The sequence below is a fragment of the Apteryx mantelli genome, chromosome 8 (assembly GCF_036417845.1).
Source record: "Apteryx mantelli isolate bAptMan1 chromosome 8, bAptMan1.hap1, whole genome shotgun sequence".
Classification (NCBI taxonomy): Eukaryota; Metazoa; Chordata; class Aves; order Apterygiformes; family Apterygidae; genus Apteryx; species Apteryx mantelli.
In genome coordinates this window covers 40,636,561-40,661,260 of record NC_089985.1, presented here as the reverse complement: position 1 = coordinate 40,661,260, position 24,700 = coordinate 40,636,561, and the positions used below count along the sequence as shown (strand labels likewise).

The window sequence follows — 24,700 nt, the reverse complement described above, 5'->3', positions numbered from 1 at the left end:
ACACTGCTTGGCTTGTACCCAAGGAAGCCCAATCACGTATTTGCTGATAATAACTCCTTTTACATTAACCACAAGAAGCGCATGTGTTCAGGTGGTTTAAACAACCGTTCTCAAATAGAAGGAGCAGTATCAGCCACATGCAGGGGATGATGATACAGAGAAGAGCTGCAGAAGTTCTGAAGTTTGCTTAACTCGCTCATCTTACTGAAGGATTAGATTTTCTTTCATTAAAGGTGAGCGCTGCAGAGAAAAGTTCTTCAGCGCTCTCCATGTTTGGAAGGGCTAACCCGGTCAGATTAAAAGATTCAGATCCATCTCTTGTAGCGGTGACACGTCTAGAGAAGGCGTTTTGGCACGGGGGAGCCTGTGCGGGTCATTACCAGGATGTTGCTATCAGGAGGACGGGACGTTACATTCTCTGTAATGAAATAGGGACAAAATAAAAACATAACAAAACAGAACATAACGGCTGCATCCCCAGTCATGCCCCAAAACACGGGGCTCGGGCAGAAAGCCCCGGGGCTTCCATAGAGCCTCCAAGGAGCGTTCCCCAGCCAGCTCAGAGCTATGCTAAGAGTTTCCAAAAGCCCTGATTAAAGGCTGCAGAAAGGCAGCACGAGGGCTGCTCCACCTTAAAGCAACGCGGCCCCGGCTGGTTCATACCCTCCGTCTGCTGCTCAGAGCCGCCGGGAGAGGGGGGCAAGGTAGGAACTGCGACGCTGGCAGAAATTCCCCGCAGACTGGGCTTCACTTCAAGGCAAACCTTGCAACCTTTGGGGCTATTCACACCAGCAATCAACACAGCAGGGGACCGGGCCTCCAGATTTTAGATTATTCCTTCTTTATTTTTTCCTTTAAAAAGAAAACACTAGGCAACCTAACTTTAGCATAAGGCACTTTGCCTCGGGCATCAATCTAATTAAGAATTTGTTCACACCTCTTTCTTATGCTCAGAGTCAAATGAGAGATTTGTTTGATTTAGCTGCTTTGTAAACAGCTCTCAGAAACTTCTGCCATTCTCTCACCTCCCTTTCAAGGGCTGTCTTTTTGTCCTTGGATGCTCTAAATTATTAACATATTTTACAGTGTGCTCGAGATAAAAGGGATCTTTCCACTTTCATTCTCTCACCCCTTGGTTGAGCCGGTGGTGTTGTTTCTCACTGGCTCCCTTTGATCAACCTGCCTGCTGCATGTTAAGCCACAGGACACCCCTAGTGAGAAAAGAAACGGGAGGGAGCCGGTCCGCGGTCCCTCGCCGGCACGATTTTCCGCTGGTCTAGGGCAGCACTTTGAAGTCACCCGAGCTTAGGGCCGGACTCTGAGCAAGGTCGCTCTTAATGTTAAGAAAGGCATATTACAAAAAGGAGTGGATAGTTGTTATAAACATCTTACAAACCTATACAGGCAGTGTAACGCACGTGGTTACACGTACTCTACCAGTGGAAGCTGCTACCAGGGGTAACAAGCCCTTTACTGACTTTTGTGACTCTAGTATTGGTCTCACCATGAAATAGATCTCCTGCACTTTACCAACCCCTTCTAAACGGCTTCTCAGCCTGCCCTGAATATGAAATGTCATTGTGATACGGTTGTACAGAGCAAGTACTGTCTTACTGTGCACGTAACCTTGCTGATCTGCCGAGGAATATTTGGGGAACATTACTCAGACTATCAGCACAATGCAGCCCATAGAAAGTACGGCAGAGAGGAGACAAAGCACCTTCCGCTCCGGGTGAGTACGCGTGCTCACACCACTGGGATCCGCTCTGCAGACCGAGGACAGCGTATGGGCTCTGCAACACTTCTGCGCTTATTTACAAACGCGTATTTGAAGCTGTGTAAGAACACAGCCACACATACGCGCTCATAAGAGCGTGTTTGCCGTGTGCCAGCTGTGTCCGCTCCCGTGCGGCCGCAGGGCGCCGTGCGTTTCCCGCGGTGCCTCCCCGCAGTGTTCCCCAGCGCTGCGCCCCGCTTCCGCAGGCGCAGCGCTTTCTGAGGGGCCGCACCATGTACGCATTTAACACCTACACGGGAGGGAAGCAGGCAGCACATCCCTTCTGCCGGTGTTCCTCGAGCTGCCGATGCTGAAGACTGGACATCCCAAAGGGACGCGCGCCGGCCCAACTCCTTCGGCACTGCGGAGACATCATCTGAAAGAGGCTCTTTGGAAGAGCCTTCCCACTGCGCTGCATTAACCGCCCTCTCACACAAGAGAGCACACTGTCTACTGAAAAGCTGAAGGGCTTTTACAAGCAGGTATAAGCAGGGCCATACCTTCGGGCAGCCGACGTCCAAGCGAGGCGTTGCCGCAAGCTCCGTCCCCGCGCGGAGGGCCGGTGCCATCTAGAGGAGAAGGGGCTTATGCTTGTGAAATCACAGCGAGCAACCAGAAACACGGCCAACAGGTATCTGCAGTTGGTTAGCGTTTCTACAGGTACTTGATAAAAAAAAAGAGTGAACAACGTTCTCCTTTAATGCAACCACTATGTCATATACACTCTTACTCTGCGTAGCGCACACACGCCATCTGAGCTACGCTCTGTCTACAATATGTTCTACGAAGCAAAGGTCGCAGATAAGAGCCCATAAAGAGGTGTGAAATTTAAAGGACTGCAGTGCAGGGTCCCATTTACTCTGTACGCAGGAAAATCTGGAGCTGGATTTCCATTAGAAAAGATACGAGGCATCTGTAGCAGGAGATCATTTCCCACCCGTGTTCAATAGGATTAAAGTGATATCATCTGCATCCACAGACTGAAGTACAAGCTATGGTTTCCCTCTGTTATATATCTCTTGCATTCAAGGCTGCGATCAGCTTCCAGAAAGACACCCACAAGAACGTGGCAGTTACCACCCTTCCCTTCAGACGCCAGTTTGGCAGAGCTAGTACCTACTCAGACCCATTTTGTGTTCTGTGCCGGCTGATTATGAGTACTGCTTTTGGACTATGAAAGTTTATTAATTTTTCCAGATGTAAATGTGTAAGTCTACACATGATGCATCTTTGTGCCTTGTTTACCAAACTCCTAGTTACATTCCTTGCTCAAATTAAGCAAATCTCAGATTTCAAGAGAGGTAAACATGTATGCATACATAAAACATACAAGATTTAACTATTCCTCATGTATTAGAAGGCTAATGTGAGGATTTTCTTCAAAAAGTGAGTTTACTGATAAGTTCCAAAGGTCCTGCTTTGCTTTAGAAATAGTGCAGTGTTTTCAGAGGATGACCAGACTGGCTATGAACATTTAAGCACATCACAGAAACAAATCTTGTTCCAGAAAACTTACTACCCTTGTGGGTAAGACAGGTCAATGAGAAGGAAGTCTCAGAAAGGTGCAATGACTTGTCCAAGGCCATGTCACAGCAGCACAGCTGTGGACAGGTGACAGATTTATCCACCCTTCTGTCCTGGGCTCTTTTTTTTAAGAGATTCTTGCAAGAACTGTAGTACATATGTGCCTCACAGTTTTCAATGTTTTTATTCTTTCAGGACCATCTCGAGGAAAAGACTACTCCTATAAGTGGGAAGTTGAGGCAGAGAGAGGCTTGTGACTCATAAAATCATACGATACCTGCTGTAGCGAAGCAATTTCATGTGGGTTTCCCACCACCCAAGCTACCACTCCATCAGGTAGAAGATCCTGCCAGGCCACACATAAAGCACACGATGAGCAGGCTTGCTTCATGACAGCTTCTCTGTCTACTATGTCAGCTAGAGTACAGGTTTCAGAGGTCTGACATTCATACCTTTTTTATCTCTAAATATTCAGGTAATAAATATTCTATAATCACACAACAGACATTTCTAATGAATTCCTGCATCAAAGTACTTGCCTCTTTCACTGTTATGCTTCAGTCCTAAATGTTTTTTTTCCCCTGGGACACAGTATGCAAGTATTAAAACGCACTTACACCTCTCCTTAGGCAGTGTGCAGATGCGTTAAAAAGGCAGTGACTTGAAGACTGTAAAAACATATTTCTTTTGTAATCTCAAAGATCTTCTGTGAATGTGATTCTGCAGTCTTTATGACAGCATGCCTCTTGTTTAGTTAATGAGAGTATCTGGCTAGCTCTTAAAACCTGAGTCTGGGTCCAGGCCATATTAATCTTTACTGTCCTGTCTACTGATGTGCCATTTGCCCTTCTTACATGTCTCAACACAGCTGTGTGAATTACTTAGTGATGGCTACATTGGATAAGTCAGGAAGAGTTAAGAGACATGTACAGTTCTTTTAGGAGAAATGCCACATCCACACATTTCATATCCAGCAACGTAAGTGAACACTGTCTCATTGCCCAGGAGAACACAGGATCCGATTTAAGGCTGGAGTGAAAAATTAGCATTGTTGGATTTAGATTCTGAACACAACCATAGTATGATATAAGCAACAGCATCTTCTCACTCAATAGATCTTTTCTCCCGTGCAGTCAAAGTTAGATGCTTCTTCATAGTTGTTGCTATACCTTGTCATTGCTCTAGGACCTGTAGAGGTTAGAATACCTAAAACTAGCAAGCTATTTAGGTAATAAGATCCAAACAGTTACACAGCAACAAACCACCAAGTGCAACAGGGAGGCACAAATACTGGTAAAAAGCCATGCTTGCACAGGCAAAACAGATTCTTGTTCCATTCCTACTCACCCTCTAACTGAAGCCAATAGCACCACGCCAAAAAGACCAAGTCACAACTAGATTTGCCTGACAGGAATGGTATAAAAATTCTTAGACTGTTTAAAAAATGATACAACACTTGCTTATCTGTATATACAATTTCTCCGATTTAATCCTCTAATCTTTTGTTAGACAGAGTGTTAGTCCAAGCTACTAGATTGTCGACTTCCTTTTCCCATAGCTCTTCTTGGTTGTCATGTCCGTCTTCATCCACTGTTTGCCTTTCTGATGGGAGGTCAGGCACATCTGTGGTTTGAAACACAACAGAAGATTAATAATGACTGAAGAAAACTCATGACAGCAGGCTGAGTAGAAAGGAGGCTTCTAAAATGGACCAAATCATATTTTTCAGTTTAAATGCAGATCTGAATTTGTCATAATACAAGGAACTGCATCTGCTGGGAATGCATACGGAACATGGGGATTGACATGCACTATAAATAGTAAGTATTTGTATAACAAGTTGCAGAATAATGTAATAAACTACATTTTTCATCTGTCGTTGACAGTTCTGCCTGAAATCTGGCCACTAATCCATTTAAACTAGAACTACACATATTCTTCCAAACTATTCTGGACAACTGCTTTTTAACCTGTCAAATAAAGTTTCTGTCTCAGAGCCTGAATATCACAATGTTCTGTTCTGAATGAGCGAAATAACCTTTCTAGCACTCCCATCATTATCAATATTAATGATTCTGTCAGCAGGATTCCCATTTGCTCTTTTATAGCTCTAGGACTCTGCTGTGTTAACAGTATTATAATTTGTTTTTGTCAGTTAAGTAAGCCCATATGCCCTTAAGACAAACAAGGAACAGATTTATTGAGGAATATGGTGCTATTTTTAAATGTTTTTTCTGACTAATTTGTAGCCAGTTAGTGATGTCATCTACTTTGAATGCTAGAAAATCACAATACTCCAAACCACTAAACTCTTGCTTTGTATGCTGTTAAAAAATAAAAAAAAAAAAAAGCTTAGGAAATTTATATTTTTCACATGCAAAACATGCAGCTAAACTCTTTCAGGTTGTGCAACAAGGGTCAATACTCTTACAAAGTATCTGTAAGACATTTTGCTTCTAAGGTACTGACAAAAATGTCTGTTTCAATGTGTCACCTCTTTTCTTTCCAAGCACAGGCTCGGTAAGGAAAACATTTAGGCTTATAAGGAAAAATGCAATTATAAGACAGTGTAACCAGACTACAGAGTTCACTGCCCAGTCATGTGTTCCCAATAAACAGCTTCCCCTGTCTGTTGTACAGACAACTTTAAGTCCTGACCCTTCTGTTACTGAGCATGAAAGGTTCAAGCTGCAGTGATTTGCTGTGCAGGTTTTGCAAGTCTTTTTTCAGTCTCTTCAGCCAAAAACTTGGCATTTCAGATCTTCATGCGACAACCGGCTGCAGCTCCCTGAAGCTAAAGCAAGCGGGAGATTGGGTGGAGTCAGCAGCTCTGTCATGGCTACTTAAGCCCTCAAATTACAGCAGCGGATATATCCCAGCTCTGCTCCGGTATGTGGGGAGGAGTGCTAGGATAGGGCTCTTTCGCTCAGCGTCACAGACATCCCATGTGCCTACCACCTGCCTGGCTTGGGCAAAAACGGGAAGATTTTCCTGTTACTGTGTACAGGCTCAGTGATAAGAAAAGCTCATGGTAAGAAAAGCTGGTCCCAATATTCTACCTTTTAAAAATATATTTAGACATCGAGTCATCTGAAACAAACAAAACAGGGGACTGGAGCATCTCTCTTATGAGGAAAGGCTGAGAGAGCTGGGCCTGTTCAGCCTGGAGAAGAGAAGGCTGAGAGGAGATCTTATCAAGGTATACAAATATCTGCAGGGAGGGTGTCAAGAGGATGGAGCCAGACTCTTTCCAGCGGTGCCCAGAGACAGGACACAAGGCAACGGGCACAAACTGAAACACAGGAAGGTCCGTCTGAACATGAGGAAAAACTTCTTTACTGTGAGGGTGACAGAGCCCTGGAGCAGGTTGCCCAGAGAGGTTGTGGAGTCTCCTTCTCTGGAGATATTCAAAATTCGCCTGGACGCGATCCTGGGCAATGTGCTCTAGGTGACCCTGCCTGAGCAGGGCGGTTGGACTTAGATGATCTCCAGAGGTCCCTTCCAACCTCAACTATTCTGTGTGATTCTGTGTCTGTGTAATGCAGTATTATTTGGGCCTCTGATGATCTGATATTATACCAATTTTAGGGGGTGTTAGTTTGGAAAAAATACTGGGTCATGGTGAAACATATCAGCAACACTATGAAGACTCCTTGTCACCATACGATGATAAATGTTGGAGAGCCGTTAACAGTGCTCTCCTGAAGTAACGAATATTTAAAATCAATATGTAACAGCTGTATTTCAACAGTACCTCTACATACCAACTTTACATCTGTTCTTTCTTCTTTTGAGGAAAAAAATTCTTTAAAAACAACTCCTTATGATAATAAAAATGTGTAACCCACCTACTGACTTGAGATATTTAGAAGCCAATTCTGCTTTCATTTATATCACCTTTACTTTGGTGAAGCTTCTACATATTTGAGTTGAGTTGATTCTGATTTTCTTCAGTTAGTAGAGAAAAATCAAACTTACAAACCCTAGCCAAAACATAATCCACTGCAAGGTTTAGAGCAGGCTCCTAGTCAATTCTCACTGAAGAGAAGTTCATATATTGCTAACATTTACAGTTCTGAAGAGACAATGTTGAAGAAATAATCTGTGACCATTACTAATACGCTGGTGATCTGGATGTGTATTTACAGTGACATTGATTTTCTTCCATAAAGCCTGGTTCTGTCTGCCATTTCCAACATAATTTTTTCCCTGAGTGGAATGACAGTTAAATCCACAAATGACATGATTATAACACCCAATTCAAGACTCAGGATAGCATTAAATTACAACGAAGTTGTGGCAGATTCACACTGGTGAAAGAAAGAGGGGAAAATCACATCATATATATTCATAGGAGGGACTAGTTTATGTGGTACTGACTCTTTACCTGGAGACTGGCAAAGCTGGTAGTTTTCTAGCTCAATTTTGCTCATTTCAGACACTCCTCCAGCTGTCTGTTTCCTTTGCTTTCTGATGAGCTGAGAGATGATAGCAGTGCATCTGTAAGCAAAAAATGTAACTTGATGGATGAAATCAATTTAGTACACACCTGCTTAAGACAATTTTATATAAAAGGCAAAATGACTACTTCAGCTGTGGTTCACTTCAACAAGCACTTACAAAAAGCATTACGGAGCAGAGTTGAGCAGGAGTTTTCCGAAGGAATGTGTTGGACTTTTGGTTTTGCTCGTGAACCAAACTTGGGACACACACACACACACACACACACACACACACACACACACATCTGTTTTGACAAGGCGCTAATCACACAAATACCTGTACAAGCACTATTAAGGCATGCTGAAGTTAATGGCTGGGAGTTAACTGCAGAGTTGTCAATTTTGAAGATAATTATTTGGTAAGAGCTTTGCTGGCTCTTTACTAGACTGCTGAATACCTTTCAGGACTGAGCCTCACAAGTGTATGAAATGGACTGAAACAACTTACATTTTACAAAAGAAGAGAAAAATAAAAGGTAACTAAGAGAAAAACACAGAAAAATGAACTATGCTGCTCACATCTTAACACGTCGGAAATATGAGGTGACACTAATAACATATGTACACACAACTTTGTTTCTATCACACGATATAATTCTTAGGCTCGCCACATCCCTTTCAGTTTTAGCAAATAAAACAATCTTGTCTTCTGTTTTTAATTTCTTAAACAAAGAGTGCAAGTCTGAAAAGCAGTGGTGTACTACGGGTGAAATAGTACAAAAGAGGGATTAAATACAATTCTGAAAAATAGCTTGTGTCCTCCATTTTCATTCCCCTTCAGTGAATTGCTATTATTCATATTTGACTTCTCGTCACTCCTCCTCTGCAGTGTCAAAATATAGCTGGGATTGCAAGATAAAACTGCTGAAGTAAAAAAAATCAGAGAATAACATCCCTTAAAATACAGGCAGACCCAAGGGCTTGTCTAATACCTGTCACTCTGCCTTGGCTTTTAGAGGATATTTTTTATGTTCACATATTCTGGAACACATATGACTTATCTGAAGTGGGGGAAAATGGTTCTTAAATATGCTGCTGTTAATCAGATGTTGAATTTATCTCTAATGAAACAAAAACAAATAGTCACCATAACAGAGCATCCGCTCATTGCATTCTCCTTCCAGCCACAAGGTGGCATACTAGCTTTTAGCATGCAACAAAATACCACGACTTCTGTTTTTAAGTAGCTTAGCAAAATATATATACAAACTCTAACTGTATATTCTTTACCATCTTTTCCTAGCAGCAGTAGTTTTTAGAGAGCAAAAGGCAGTCACTCCATATGCTGAGAATGCCTGGTATATCAGACAAGGAAAATGAAAAAGATCTAAAAGCTCCAAGTGCATTCCTACTGCGCACATTTGTGTTACGTGGATTTCATAGGGATTCATGAATAACCACGAGAGCTCCCAGGAGGAAGCAGACCTGCAGTGAGACTGCTTGGCTGGGAGCGGCAGCTCTTGCTTCTGTTCCTTTCTTGGTCACCAGCATCCCACGTCGTGGTTGTAAGTATAGCTGCTGCAGAAATGTTTCAGTTAGCTGCAAACCAGCTTGTAGCATTGCCTGCAGGGTAGTATGCCTGGCCGTTTCAATGTTCACCTAGCTTCTCAGGTGGCTTTTGCAACCTATGCTGAACCTCAGGTTATGATAGCCATGCTCCTGGGAGGTGTCCTGCCACTACCCGAGGCTAAAGCGGGCACAAACCAGAGTCACTGCAACAGAGACGTGCCCACTGCCAGCTCCTCTCCACTCCCCTCTGCTGGCTCAGAACGCGCTCTGAAAACGTGCTTGTGGTTTCCTTCTCCTTTTCCCTCCACAACGAGGACACTTCTGTCTCTCACCCTCAGAAAACAAACCCACAGTCTCTACTGTGACTCCTTAAGGGCTGCTTCAAGATCTGCACTGCTTCTCACCCTATGCTTCTTAAAGTGCATTATATTACAATCACATTTTCATACGTTGCACCTTCACATTTCCCTGTGTTGCACCATTACTTCTGTACCAATACCCAGGCCTTCCTAAGGATGATGTGAAACGAGCTGCTCGTTAGGCCAGGACAAATCACTAGCCCCTGAAGGCTTACACTGACTTAACGAAGCAGAAGTTGACTCAGTGCCACTGTAATTAGTGAACATGTAAAAACACAACAGGGGCAAACTGCTCACAGTAATGTTAAGAACTTATTATACAAAAACAAGCTGTATTTCAAATCTCTTTTATAGATGTAATTGAATTTAGAGATTCAATTTCATGAATATATTTAAGTATGAACATTTGCCTTATTATATAACTGAAATTAGGATTTCTTCTACTGCACTTATGTCAGCAAATTTTTGGCCTCTTTCCTCTCTAATCTCATGCCAGGAGTTAAGAACAGACTGCAAGCTTTAAAAAAACAAGCATGTTTTGTGAGCTGTTTGCAATTGAGGAGAAAAAAAAACACAAAATGAGAGGCAACCCTGTGTTTGAACCTGCAGCTGAACGTTTGGACCTGTCTTTGATCAACCAAACCCAAAAGCAAGTTCAAAAGCAAGAAGCAAGCTGTTAAAAGCGTATTATCTGCTGCCACCAGGTGGCACCGAGATGTGCCCAGGCACATCGCGAGGCGTCTTTTCCCCCACCAAAATCAGAAAGTTCACCTTTGCAATTTCCTCTCCAGTTCTTATGAATTTAATATGAAAAAATCGCTACAGCTGGAGATGAAGACCCCATCCTGAAACAACTCCGGGTTGCCTCAGCTACACGCACAAAAAGGGATATTTGAAGCATTTTCTGCATTCTTGCAGGCTGCTGTGCCACTACATGATGAAACAATTATCAAACATATAAAACAAAGGAGTTCTGTTACGGGAAATAAAACAAGGAAGCCGTGTCAAAGGATAATTAACCCTATATTCTAGAGGCTTCTCGTGAAAGAAAAAATTCCGCCTAATTTGAATTCAGGACTTGCTGTCCTTCAGATTCAATGAAGCAGTCCTTTTCCTTCTAATTGATGTTGAAGACAAATGGGATTCAAAGTGAAAAGGCATTTTTTGACCTGTTATAGAGTTACCACAGAAAAATAAAACATAAGAAAACTCCAGTTACCTATGAGACATGAGGCAGCCTCCTGGCTTTGCAATTTCCCTGATTTTTTTCCACAAACTAAGTCGCAGGAAGAACCTTGAGCACAGCTTCAGCTAACCTTAAGTGTCAGCAACTTCAGCGATTTCATGCAGTTACACCAAGGAGGGATTTGTCCCAGCAAATCCGAGCAGGCTCTGGCAGGGAGGGCCTCCGCTCTGAGGAGCGCTCTAGTAAGGCCACCAGTTTAGACAGTATCCTCCTGGCTACGGTGTGTCCTTCCCTCCCAACCTGCCCCAGCGCAGGCACACTCGCAAGCCAACATTTGGCTTAAGGGGTAAAATTTAAGATAAGATGAGAACTGCTATAACTTAAGGACACACAGGGACAAACACCCAGAATCTGAAAATATCATCACACCTGTATATTGCCACTGCATTTACAAAGACCCCCACACGTAAATGTGCAGCAATTTAAACTTACGTATCCTCACCCCAGTCTTCTGTTCCTTTCTCATTTTTTGCCTTCCAGCCACAGTAGCTCCCTATGAATTCTGGATCTTCAAAAACTAAAATGGCATAATTACAGAAAATTACACTTAGAGAGTTACATATTATCCACTAAATTATCCAAAACTATTGAGTACTTAAGTTCTGGTGATATCTGCACTGCTCATAATAAAATCCCTTTTTTATTATATTTTGTTATAAATATTTTATTGCATGATAAGCCACTATGGATTTTGCTATGAATTTCAATGAGGCTGGTTCAGGACCTAAACAACTCACAGCTGAGTACTGTTATTAAATACAGACTCCACGCTGCACCTCTGATCTCACTTCCACGGGTGGCAAATCCAAAGGAACTCCATCAAAATCACCCGGACACTTTCTAGCACAGTTTGTAACTGAATTTGCTGCTTACACTTAAGGGAGAGGCCGCACTGCACACATGCAACTGAAGCACAGTCAGTCTCCTCTGTCTGTGAATGGATTATTTGGGCTGCCAAAAAACTATTCCACAGGCTCCGAGACACCTGTGCTGGCTCTGTGCAGGCCAGAACAGCCTGTGCTCCTTGGCTCCAGCACTGCACCGCGCAAAAGCAGCTCTGAAGCCACCAGAGGATGAGAGGAAGAGCAGCTGCTGTTGTTCAAAACAACGTCCCTGCACCAAAGCTCTGCAGGATCTGTGCTTCCAAGAGAGCTCAGGCTGTCTCCATAGGCTCTCAGTGAACAGACCTGTTCAAAGGCCTCTGCACCAGTATATGTAGGGAAAGGAAAGGGATGAATGATCTGCTCCCTTTGGTCTCCGTAATTCCACTTGGATACGCTGCTTCCGAAATCCAGCTAGTTCTGCTGCTAAATTCTCCTGCAACCAAATACACTGGAAACTGCAGCACTGGGGCTCCTGAGGCAGCTTTATTAGGAGCTACCTGGACCTAGCAGCTGCTTATGTTTTTTTCTTTTACTTGTGTTTCTTTGACTTCCTCACCCTTCATCACCCCCAGTCTCCCAAATAACAGAGAATTGGTTAGATTAGTCTTACTCATAGTGCACTCCAGAGCTGCTGTTGAGTTGCATGGCAGGAGGAAAACAGAAAATGTGGATCGCCTGCCATTTGTTTTGCATACAGTATAAAGAATAATAATATAACCCTCATGCTGCAAACCCGGATTAACAATGAGCCCATATAAGCCCTGGTAAAACATTATCAATTATCCAGTTTGGTTAATAATTCAGGCACAGCAAAATCCGGCAGTAGAACATTGCCATCTTACCAGATCTTCTCAAAGACCACAGCTGACATACGTATTTTCCTCATCGCCTCAAGATGTTTTAACACTTGTAATTAATGTCTCCTCAACATCATGCTGTCCAGTTCAAACTCAGATTTCCACCACCTTCCCCAGCCAGAAAGGACAATCCCTGACTGGAAGGCCTTTGAGGCAAGGGCCATCCCTTTGCCCTGGGTTTGTACAACGCCAGCACACTGCCAGACTCCAAATCATACAATAAAGGCCAATCTCCAGTAGGTGTAAAGTGCCATGGCTGTCCTGACATACATGAGTTCACATCAACACATAATCTGACTGCAAATTCTAGACACCTGAGGTCTGAGGCTTGCAAAAACAGCCTGAACGCAGTCAGAATTGTTACACTAGCATAAATCTGGCACGAGGACAGCATCAAGTCCATTATGTTCAATTTTGCTAAAACAGGCGTATCATCTTACATGAGTCTTTAAAATGATCTCTTGCTTTTGATGTAGCTATTCTAGACCATGTCCTGTGGTAATCTTCAAACGAAATTCTCCTAATCCCTCTGAAAACATAAATACAGAACAAGGGAGGAGTTTCTGGCAATTATAGAATTTGTTATTTAACACAGACATTCATGTACAGCTTTCACAAAAGAACAGAATGAATTAAGTGGATTTAAAACTCTTACAGTATTAATGGCTGAGAAGTGACAGAACAAAATAGGTGCACAAAGCTCCAACAAACCCAAGAAGAATGCCTTCCACAAGAAACTGATATGTCCGCTTGTTACCACAGTCAGAAGCAAACACAAAGATTATTTTAATATCCTGTCCTTCCCTTCCTTTCTACTCCAAGGAAAATAAAATACTGTTTAAAATTGATTATAAACCAAATCTTATTAAGGGAGGAAATTTTTTTCCATTGGGAAGAGTTTTGTAAAATCCACTTGGCATTTTTGCATGAGTTTTCTGTCTTAGTTACACAGTTACTACACAAAATATTCAAAATAAATGAAGCAAAGTGGCTACCTAAATATGATTCCTTTATGGTTCATCATATTGCTGCTTGGGCTATTCACACAGTAGGCCTTGTTCCACCTCAGTTACACACTATACCTACTTTATCTTTTACTAAATCATGTGAGAGAAACCACAATCTAAGTGAGGTAAGGCAATCTTCAGCTTCATGACAGCTTAGGAGTCTGAGTCGGTGCTGCCCCGAGCCCACCCTTTCCTGTGCTTTTGTCCACACATTCCTATCCCTCCCCAGGGTTCATCTGATCCTGCTGCGAACTGAGAGGGAAGCCATCAGAAAACTAAGAAAAAGGTATCGTTTTCTCCTAGGTTGGCTTCCTGAACTGGGATGTCGCAAGGTCAGGCAGGCACCGGTGTTGGGGTTAGGGCAGGACCACAGACATTTTAGAGAGGTTTAAGATTATCCCATGGAACTTCTTTCTTTAATCAGAGAGCGTCCAGGTGCCCGAAAAAGCTGAGCTGATCTAACAGCTTCCAACTTTAGTCTCTTCCGTTCCCAGGTGCCAGCTGCACACCCCATTCCCCTCCAGGCCAGAGGGGCATCCACAGGATCCTGCTGTCAGCTGATTCAGTCCAGGGGCAAAGCAGAGGATGAGCCACCCTTCCCCTGGGTGAGGGCTCAGCCAGGGCCGCTGGTGGAACTGGTTCGTGGGGGACGCGACTTGCAAGGGAGCTAGCACGGGTACAAAGCGGGATTGCCGATCTGGGAACGGGAGGGGAAGTTAGCCCTCCCCTTTTTGCCAGGCGTCACATTGGTTCTTCTCATCTCCTGGAACAACTGTCTGAAAAGCAAGTCCTAAACCCTCCCTGCTCACATCCCAGCCCCTGTGTGTTTTATCATAATTTTACCATTGACTTCATGAGATCAGATTTTTGATTAAATGTGTGTGTACTCCAGAGTACGGCAAGAAAGAAGTTCCTAAGGCTCAATTGTCCCAGAACCATCGTGCCTACGAAAGCACAGGAAATACTTTTACTCCTGCCTCAGTAGGTCTGGCTGAAGACTGTGGCCCCATCACCATACAATTAATAGCTGTCAAGGGCACTGAAAGCCAGCACTGACCACTTTACTAAATCCCATCTTGTGACACTTTTTTTTAACAACTCAGAACACTCAAGATTTCTTTAGCAAGATCTTTTTACGAGCAGGAGGAAAATTAAAAATTGCGTCCCCTTTACTGGCCTCCGCCAAAAACCTGGCAAACTTGCACAAGACTCTTGTCTACTCCTTGCGGCTAGCCAGCATTGTCTGACTTGGCGCCCTCCGAAAGCTCTGCATTATCTCATTCTTATTACTCCTGCTTCTATAAAAATAATTGATTGGGGAGGGGATTAAATTGTATACAAAACATATCAGGCCAACGTAATTTTAAACATAACAAAACAAGGAGATGGAGTCACCGTCTGAATTACGAAATCCCCTGCGATTCCTCTACTGTCTATTATCTTTCAGGAAGTAACAATGAAAGTGAGAGGAAGACACTAGTTATGAAAAAACATGGGCTCTTGAGCTCAGTGATGAACATTATTTTTGTCTCTTTGATATCCTTCCAACCTCCCTTGCCATTGTAGTCCTGTAAAATGTCAAAAGCTGCTTGCCAGAAGCCTTTTGCTTTTAGCAATATTTAAAGCTGTGTCCATAAAAGGAAACAATTCCATTATGGATCTCAATTCCCTTCCATTCCATACTTAAAACTTGTGATGAAAACTGTGGAAGTTGTATGTGAGAATGGAAGGCAAGACTAGATCAGTAATACTTTGAGGAAAAACAGAGGCTATTTGTTTGTGGTTTGTAATCACTCTGATTCTGTAGCTACTGACATTCCGGAGAAAAATTCTACAATGAAACCCTGTTTCCAACAAAGTGAATCAGAATTTAACTTCAACAGGGCCAAGATTTTACCCTTACTGTCTCAGACACATCCCCATTACTAGGGTCTGGAAAAAAGAAGGAGTTCAGAATCCACTGCACTACTATTACAGGGGCTGAGAACTTCTTGTCCTTAAGAAAACTGTCGGCAGGCCAAGTACTGCCAAATTCTGGAGGAGGCAAAAGCAACTGAACTGAGAAAAAGAATCTGGCTCCATCTGTTAGTCTAAAAGTTAGCTTCAAAAATATTTCAACCGTGATGCCATGTACAACCCTGGAAGTACAAAAAGAAATACATCATAAAAATGAACTAGTATTTTTTTAGAGTAAACTCACTGGTGTCCCTATGCTATTTAATATAATAAATTATCTTAAAATATGTATTGCCTGAAATAAATGCCATTGATTAGGTCAAATAAAAATATCACTTGGCCCAACAATGACAAATTTCCTGGCTATGCTCCTATAGGCGAAGAACTTGTTTAATTTAGGAACAAGAGTTACTGGCAGTAGCTGGGAAGGAAACTGCTTGCCAAATGTCTCCAAAGGAAGTTAAATAATTGAGAATATTCACTAACAAGAAAAAAAAATAATTGCTCTCTTTAGGATACAGACCCCAAACATCCTGGATTTATGCTGCTTTTTCTGAAATAGTGGCAGTGAAATCAGCATGTTCACTGTAATTTGTTACCTGGCAGAGCCCAGAGAAGACCCTTCAGCTGGCTGGTAAAACTTCAAAGAAGAAACACGATCTTTCTCAGTATGAGGAAGTTCTGCAAAGAAAAACAGGGTCTTTAAAAAAATTGGTCATCTTGGTCCTATGTGGTGTAAACTGATTCAGTTCAGTGGCAGCTGTGCTGACTTTGTAACAAAGGAACTGACCCTCTTTCCCTACCTTTAATAGTCATGTAGGTAAAAACTGGCTATATACGCATTTGAACAGCAATATTGGGTTTGATTGTCCTTTGCATTCAATGCATCTCACCCCATTAGTATGTTAAAAGAATATGAGAAATGAAGGAACGTGGAGAGGCAGCTGGCCCACGAGGTAATCATGGTGGCCTCCCAAAAGCAGAGCTTTGCTGCTTTGAGGCTAACGGGAGCTTCTCCATTATCACCAGACTCCAGACACTTCGGGCCACTGGAATGGGCTAAAGCATCTGATTTGTTGCGTAGCAGAAATAAGCACAGGATCTATACCTGCATCCCCCTGCAGAGAAGACTGCCACAAGTTTTACACTAAAACCATTTTGCCAACTGATCACTGTAAAACAGAATCACTGAGCTCATTCAGCCCGTGTGCTGCCAGCTTGACACAAGCATCCTTTAAAAACCCTGGAGAAGAGCTTATCCCACTGTGCTGAGAAACAGCACGCCACTGCTAGGAATCATTAAGGAGCAGCACTCCTGGCTAAAGGGCTTATTTAAGGGCCAGACCAGAAGGAATGGCACAAATGGACTTCTCTGGAGGTAGAGGACTTTTGGGGACTTTCCTTCAGTAGAGAAGGTTTTTTCCTCCATTCCAGAAATAACCGGGCAGGGGAGGAGGAAGAGACTTGAATGGGGGTTTCTGTCTGCTTTCATTAGATGGCTTCAACAGACAGAGTTTTGTTTTCTGTTTGTTTCTTCGAAATAAAGCCAATATCTGTTGAGAGGCTGTACTATGCTTAGACTGGAGGGCAGAGAAGCCAGCTGCTGTGTCAGAGAGAAAACATCAGCACTTCCCGTCTCCCTGTTTTATCTCAACTGCATTCACCAGAACACATGAATTTCACTGGATCTCATTCACCACTACATCATTTATAAGATCAGTTACCTGAATTCAGGCCGCATAGTTGCTTTCAAAACTCTGCTTTATGTTCATTTAAATTAAATCATCACTCAAATTTACTGGTTTAAGAGATTTTAGAAGATTTTTAAAGAGTTTAAAAATTCTTAGCACTTATTTATGAATAATAAGAAAAAAAGAGACAGTGTTACCTTCGGGATGCAGGCTGTTTCTAACACACTGCATAACCATTTGCCTATACAGAGGCATATTGTTTTTCAGCATTTCTGCTGCTTCTGCATTCACTGCATTTTCTGTTATTGGATTTGAAAGCATCACCTAAAGACATATGCACACACATAAGTCTCTAAAACGTAAGCCATCAAAACCCTGTTTTCATACTTAGTTGGTAAAATTACATAACCCTATTGTGTTAAACTGGTTGCTTTGGGGCTGAAAGAATCATAGTAGCCTTTTACTTTTTATATATATATTTTTAAATCTTTCAATTTTCCGTTCATTTTTATATAACTCCCAGAAGACAGCCACAAATGCCACATGACTTTGCCATTTGTTTTACTCATAATCAATACAAAGCTGTCTGGAAAAACCATGCATACACCTGGGGGAAATATGAGAGGACAGTGTAGTATCATTTAAGGTGATGTAAGTGATGATCACTGAGGCTAGAAATGAGGAAGTAAAGGGCAAAAATTGCTCCATGAAAAAAGCTGCATTCATTTTTGCCTTAAAAAAACAAATGTACAAGCAAACAAAAAAACCAGAGGGGGCAATAAATTTGAAACATAGTGGCCCAGGTCTCAAAATGAAACTAGACGCTTTGAATCACCCCTGATCTTAAGATTCATCCCAACACTCTTGATCAAGACTGACAATGTGTAGCTCAGAAATTTAAAAGTAAAGTTATCAGTGTCTTTAAAACATTTTTCTGACGTGCAGAGAACTGGGTGGGTGCACACCTCTTGAGCAGTAAGTTACACAAGATAAAAGAGCATAAATCCTAAAGATCAAAGGAATTAGCTAGCTTGGTCTGTCTAAAAAATTGGTAACAACTGCAATAATAGTCATTCATTTCATCACCTGTCTTCATAAGAGTTAAGGTGCTTCCCAGTGACCCACTGAGGAATAAATGCAGAAGTGAAAAGAAATGATTACTGTTTGCAAAGAAGACTGGCCCACAAATCATGTTTGCCCAAGCTCTGGACTCAGCCAGGAGTCTGCATTTTAAAATTCACAACTACCTAAATAAAGCAAATTTTATTTTTTTTTTATAGAGAAGACATGTAAAAGAGTATCTTTTTCCTTACCTGAATAGCAAGTAAAATGTTACTTATTGTTAACTTTTCTTTCCACTCCTCAGGGTTGTCGAGGAAGTCTATACACGGCCTCCCAGAGTACTGCTCCACTGCAGGAAGGGAAAACATTCAGGTGTTGTGTAACTTTAAGATGAAACAATCTTGTTGCTACATACTAAAGGAACTAGATATCACTGCTGTTTGCCCTGCATATCTTATATTTTTAAATGACTCGAAACCCATCTACAGGCTTCCTGTCTATGGAACCATCTGCATGGTTACAATCCTGATTTTCCTATATACGTCCCATTTTCTTCCCAGAAAAATCTGTCCTGGCAGAGACTGTTAAAATTTCTACAGTTGTCCAGGATTTTTGGACATCTAATGGCCAGGTTAGAGCAACAGCTCAACAACTCCAACCAGTCTGCTGTATTTCAGCCCTGTAAATTTTAATTGCAACTGCACTGATCAAAAGAACATAGTGTATGTGGCAGGTCCTACCTGCCACGTACGTTCGCACTTCTAATCCCAGACAGAAGTAGTGCAACACTACTGAGCTGATTTATCACTGTTACCTTCCTCATTCTCCCCTGTTCCTTCCGATTTTTTAAGAATCCACTTTTTAACAGTTTGTCTATATGGTCACGGCCATAGCAATTTAGTTTTTAACTTTAGAGTACAGCTCCACAAGTGAGCTGAGCCTTGCTTCCCTCCCTCCCTATTTATGGCCATCTGGTTCCACCGTCCCCCTTGTACTGGCTGAATCGTCTGAAAAATATTTCCTCCTCATACACACTTTCCTTCTTGCTTGTGTAGTTTTCTGTCAGGTTAGTGAACAAAGCTGCCTCATCGGGAGGTCAGACAAGCCCAAGAGCTGGCAAAAGTAAAGTGTCCTCCTCTCCTCCACGGCAAAGAGCTGTTCAGTTGACACCATCCACCTCATGTAACTGCAGCTTAAGTGTTCTGAACCGCTGCAGGATCAAACCAGGAACTGAACGCTACCCTCAGCTGGGTGCTTGCCACCTTCTACAAATACCTTTGGACAGCATTATTTTGAGGAGCTGAACAGGCACGAAGCAGCCAGCAGTGAATAAACACAACTGCCTTAGAGACAGCAACATGAAACACAACATGCACACCAGGCACTCCCCATATCTCTGCCGGTTGCTGCAACAGCAGAATAAGGGAGAAAAAACACACAAGCCTTCTTTCTGCCCCAGCATGGAACAACCCAGCATTTGCACCGTATACAACTATCGCACCACGCACAGCAGCAGCTTTTCTACAGATACAAAGCCGTAGCTGTGTTAAGACTTGATCCTGCTCTGTATATGGTCTGCATATTTTCAGGACTGAGTCTAACTACCAGATAAGAAAATAAATACATAAATTATATTGCAAAGTATTTTAAAAGAAATTGCCTAAAAAGCAATGTTTGAAAGTAGTATTATTTATATTGCAATGCTGAGCACTCAAAAATTAGGAAACACAAGATTTATGGCTTCTTGTGCAATCTTCATGGCTTGGCTATGTAGGAATGTTAACTTCCTTAGAATTCGAGATTTTTCAGCATAAACTAACTTGTGCCCACACACAAAAGTGATTTTTATTTTTTTATCCTATGTCTGACCAATCTGATTCCAACTGTCTTTGGAAAACAAAGAGCCCTCTTTCAGGATAAGGCTTATGAGAATCTATTTTGGAAAAAACATTCCATTTCTGGTACTGTTCCCTGCTATATCAGAGTCTAGTGTCTAGACCATCTTTTAATTTGTGACTTCTCTAATGCTCCAAAGTTAGTTTGCCTGTATTTGACCTCTTTGGAAATGCTAGCACACAGACATGTACACCTCCTTGAAGGCTGGAATTAATGATGATTTTGCATACCCAGAATCCCACCCTGGGGATGGCAGCTCGGTCACAGAGCTGCTGCTGTTCCCACTGGGACCCGCCGTCCCCTGAACAGCCTGTCTAATCCCAACAGGAACTACTGGAATTATCAGACTCTGCAAGCCACTCTCCGAGTGCCAAGGGAGAAGCGGCGGTGACCTTCCAGAGGAAGGAGAGCATCCTCTTCTCAGTGAGAAGCAAGCTCTCGCACCGCTCCTGTTTGCTAGCGAACTTGGTACAGATCTCCAAGAATATGATCTTCCACAGCCACAGATGTACTTCTGACCGGGGTCCTTATGGCTCTGGATTCCTCTCTTCTTCCAGCAGTCAGTGCTGCTGCGGGGAATGTTAAAAACCTAACTGTTCGGTTTCCTCCTTTTCCTCTAGCAATATCCTTATGGCACTGGCATAGCTATTTTTCAAGACATCCACGGCCATCCGGCAAAGTAGCTGCCCATACATACAGAAAACCATGTTCACAGTAAATGACAGTTCTGTTCACACTGCTCAGCAGCTGTCCTCCTGTACTGCTTCCGCAGGAGAAGGCCAAACGAAACATGGCATGACACAGGAGGAATTACAGCAACATGCTTGTTTGAGCCAGTGCCCAGACCCAGGCAGTCCTGGCAGATCCTGCCAGGAAGGAGAGGATTTCTGCTCAGAACATTTTATGTTTAGTCTTTAAAAGTGCAGAGGCACCATACAAGAGAAGCGGCTGAGGAAGCACAGCAAAAGTTTAGATGCAAATTTTTGGGACAGTAGTATCTAGGTCAGGTACCAGCAAGAAACTCAGCCACAGAAACCTGGAATTCAGCATGAGCTACACACCAGAACTTTCACCAGATTTTCTAGACAGGATCTGCAGCCCTCCTGCAATGAGGTGCATACTGGTAGATGCACTAGGTCTACACTGCAGTAAAGATGAAAGAGTGACTCAGTGTGGACAAACCATGATTCTGAATGAGCGCACTTGCAACCTAAATAATATGAAACAGTGTGCTTTCAGAGAAGCTTTTCATACACAACTTCCCTGGGAATTTCCATTAAAAAATTGTTATATGCAAAAGTAATAACCTCCCTCAGATCTATGGCACCACAGACATCCAGCAGTTGAGCTTCAGGAATAAATGCCATCAGCAAATGGTAGGAGAATGCTGTTATCTCTTTTACTGATCCTGGTGCCATGAGAAGGAGGTGACTGTCTCAGCTCCTTCTCTTTCCCACCCTGTGATCTGGAGAGCTCCAGTCCCATGCGGTCTCACTGTGCGCTGTGGAAAGCTGCTGCTAAACCTATGTACATGGAGTCAGCAGGTTCTGGAGACGGACCTTCAGTTAGACAGATGAAATGGATCCATCCCAGGGGGCAGCCTGAACACGCAAACAAAGATCTAGACACAGGTGAGAATCCTACGGTTGAAGAACTGGATTGTGTTTCTTGGGGCAATCCGAATCCTTTCCTGTTTACTAAAGAAATGCTAATATAAGGACCTGAAATATCAAGTTAAACACTTCCAAAACATCTGAACACATGACTAGTGATTTTCCCATAAACCTTTACCGTTGGGATGGAAGGGAATGGTGTTGAACTTAACAGCCGGAGGCACATCATTGTATTTTTCACTGTATGTCAGTGACAGCTGAAGAACTGCCCCTGCCACAGAAAAAGACATAAGCTGTAAGACACTGCATTGCATTTATGAAGCAGAGCACCAAGTTTATATCCGAGCAGTTTTGTTTTGTTTACTCCTGCGCTCAGTCAGGTGCAGTCGTGTGCAGCTTTCTCAGTCCTCTAGGAAAACTGCTGCCTGAATAATGAAGCATTATGTAAAAAGACCAAAAGCATTTGCTCAGAGATCAGACGTCATATGCTGTGTATTAAAGACGTTGCACTAAAAACTAGTGTGTTTTTAGTGATAACTAATAATAAAAAGCCGACTGGATGCTATTGCACACTTAAATCTGCTCTAAGTATTTTTTAGCAAATCCTATAGGATGAAACAACAGAAACAAACGCACGAATTGCACATGCTATTGCAAACACTTTGCCTTTACGTGTACGACAGACCTTCCCAGAGCGAATCCTTGAGGCCTCGGACTTCAGCTAACCATTCCAGGAAGTTATCGCTTACAGGCCTGGCCAAAATGCCCTGCAATGAACAAAAGGAAGGTAAATCTCAGCCTTTAAGTACTCATCTGCCTTTAAAAAAAAAAAAAAAAAAAGACCAAATTAATCTCTGGAGCCTTCTAAGTTCTGTGGTGCCTGAGAGGACTTTAGAGACGGGACGACACGTTACTGAACGCAGCAACGGCAGAGCAGCACGCATCGTCTCGGCGGCGGCCCGGCTCCCTTCCCGGCCCCGTGGCGCTGCTGCACCCCACACGGAGGTCTGAGCATCAGCAAGGCCCCCCAGAGCGGAACCGCGGCGAGAAACTGGTTTAAGCAACACTGGTGCAGCAGGCTGATTTGGGGTGATACCAAGGGAAAACAGCCGTCGTTAAAGAAAGCTAGCCGAGACCCTCAGAGGGCAATTTTGGTTGCTGGAAGGCCGGGTGTGAGAAAGCCAACGCGCCCAAAATGGGGGGAAAAAATAGGGTTTGGCTGGAAATACGAGAGCAGCTTGCTGCTCGAGGAAGGAGTTAGGGAAAAGGGCCGGGTTTGGTGCCCCGCCGCCGCCGCCGCCCCTCTCCCCTCGGCCGGGCCGGGCCGGGCGCCGCCGCCATGTCACGGGGCGCCGCCCCGCCGCGGAGCCCCGCGGGCGGCCGCTACTCACGAAGAGGCGGGCGGCTCGGTGCTCCCGGTACTCACGTCCCAGCAGCCGCCGGGCCCGGCAGCACATGGCGGCGGCGGCGGCGGCGGCGGCGGCGGCGGCGGCGGCGGCGGCGGCGGCGGCGGCGGCACCCACCGGCCGGCCCGGCCCGGCCCGGCCGAGACCGCCCGCCCCTCGCGGCCCGCGCGTCGCCTAGCAACCGCGCCGCGCCGCCATTTTGTTCACCTGCTAACTGCGTGCCGCCGTGTGGAGGGGCGCTTGTCCTCTTTGTGAGGATTTTTTGGGGGAAAAATCTTGAAAAAATAAAAGGATCCCCCCTACCCCCCCCTTCAAGAATGAGGTATTCTGCTCGTCATCTGCTTCCCCCCCTCCCACGGGGCCTGGCAATGCTCCTTCTATAGGGACCCATATAGGGGCCACACCGTAAGGGCAGCAATTGTGCCTTCTGCAGGTCTGGATCTACCCGAATAAACTCACTTAAATGTTTACACTGAGGGTGACTGGAAGTGAATGTTATCCTGGCTCCTGTTAGTTACTGTTTCAAAATGTTATTGCGTCTTTTTAAACTGTGGGAATGAGTACCGAAAACATCTGAGTGTGTATAAATACATGTACCCGCCTGTATAAACACACATATGCACATTGTACTCCAAGTACCCGCTGCGGTTGATAAATGCATGTGCTTCTTGTGAATCTAAGAGATATTTCTGTTTTGTTTTAAAATCCTGCCGGTGAGCGAAAAAATAACCCAGCATTTTCTTCATACAGGCTGCAGGTTGCAGCATTGGAAAATGTTCCTTTGGTTGTACTGTAAAGTCAAAATCCTTCACCCAGCCGTTGCTGCACCCCTCTGCTGGAGCAGAAGAACAGGTTTTTAAGGTGCAAACCAGCAAATGAAGGCAGTACCAGGTTGCCGGTTTGAAAGAGACACCACTGCACAGTGTGTTGCGCTGTTACATGGAAAATAACGGACACCACAGATGCTTCTAATAATTCCAGTTTCGAGTCAATTTTCCCTCCTTTGTCTTAAAGAGCTTTTGATGTGTAGTCACAATATTGTCTCTCTCTCTGTTTTTAATAATTTTATATTACCTCAGCAATATAACTGTCCTGAAATATACTGAACTTTAATCCTCGAGAGATCAAACAGGAGGAAATATGATGGGATGGAGAGTGACTGACTCGGGGGCAGCGCCCTCCCCTCCTATAAAAGAAAGCCCACGGCGAGATAAAAATTGTTCCTCGGATTCCAGGAACATCCCGTGAGGAAGGGGGAGGCTTGCGGGCCACAAAAATGTAGCCGTCGATCTGGGGCGAGGTACAAATTCACATAACGTAAAAGTATTGTCATGTCCAGGGGAGGAATCGAAGACCGCGTCGGTGGGCAGATCTGGTGGGACACGAGGAGGGGCTGTTTTGACACCCAGCT

At 43.6% G+C, this 24,700-nt stretch overlaps 1 protein-coding gene across 2 annotated transcripts; it reads right to left on the bottom strand.

Moving 5' to 3' along the window:
* Positions 1-2,941: 2,941 nt before the first annotated feature.
* Positions 2,942-23,372, bottom strand: UBE2U (ubiquitin conjugating enzyme E2 U). 2 transcript variants are annotated; one of them, XM_067301354.1, is made up of 11 exons: positions 23,275-23,372; positions 22,569-22,650; positions 22,062-22,154; positions 21,830-21,967; positions 18,626-18,723; positions 17,510-17,636; positions 16,221-16,302; positions 13,099-13,187; positions 11,350-11,434; positions 7,689-7,801; positions 2,942-4,924 (listed from the first exon to the last, which is right to left on the bottom strand). In XM_067301354.1, the coding sequence occupies exons 1-11, from the start codon at positions 23,338-23,340 to the stop codon at positions 4,788-4,790; spliced, it is 1,110 nt and encodes a 369-aa protein (XP_067157455.1). In that variant the 5' UTR covers positions 23,341-23,372; the 3' UTR covers positions 2,942-4,787. The 2 variants fall into 2 exon arrangements, with proteins under 2 accessions (XP_067157455.1, XP_067157456.1); XM_067301355.1 differs by lacking the exon at positions 21,830-21,967.
* Positions 23,373-24,700: the final 1,328 nt, after the last annotated feature.

What these genes read in the sequence shown, in the direction of transcription:
- UBE2U (XM_067301354.1), bottom strand. Translation starts at nt 23,340, where the DNA reads ATGTGCTGCCGGGCCCGGCGGCTGCTGGGACGTGAGTACCGGGAGCAC. An exon ending in ACATTTTACTTGCTATTCAG is followed by an intron (nt 17,637 to 18,625) that starts GTAAGGAAAAAG and finishes ATATGTCTTTAG; the next exon opens with GTGATGCTTTCAAATCCAAT. An exon ending in CCAGCTTTGCCAGTCTCCAG is followed by an intron (nt 4,925 to 7,688) that starts GTAAAGAGTCAG and finishes TTCAAACCACAG; the next exon opens with ATGTGCCTGACCTCCCATCA.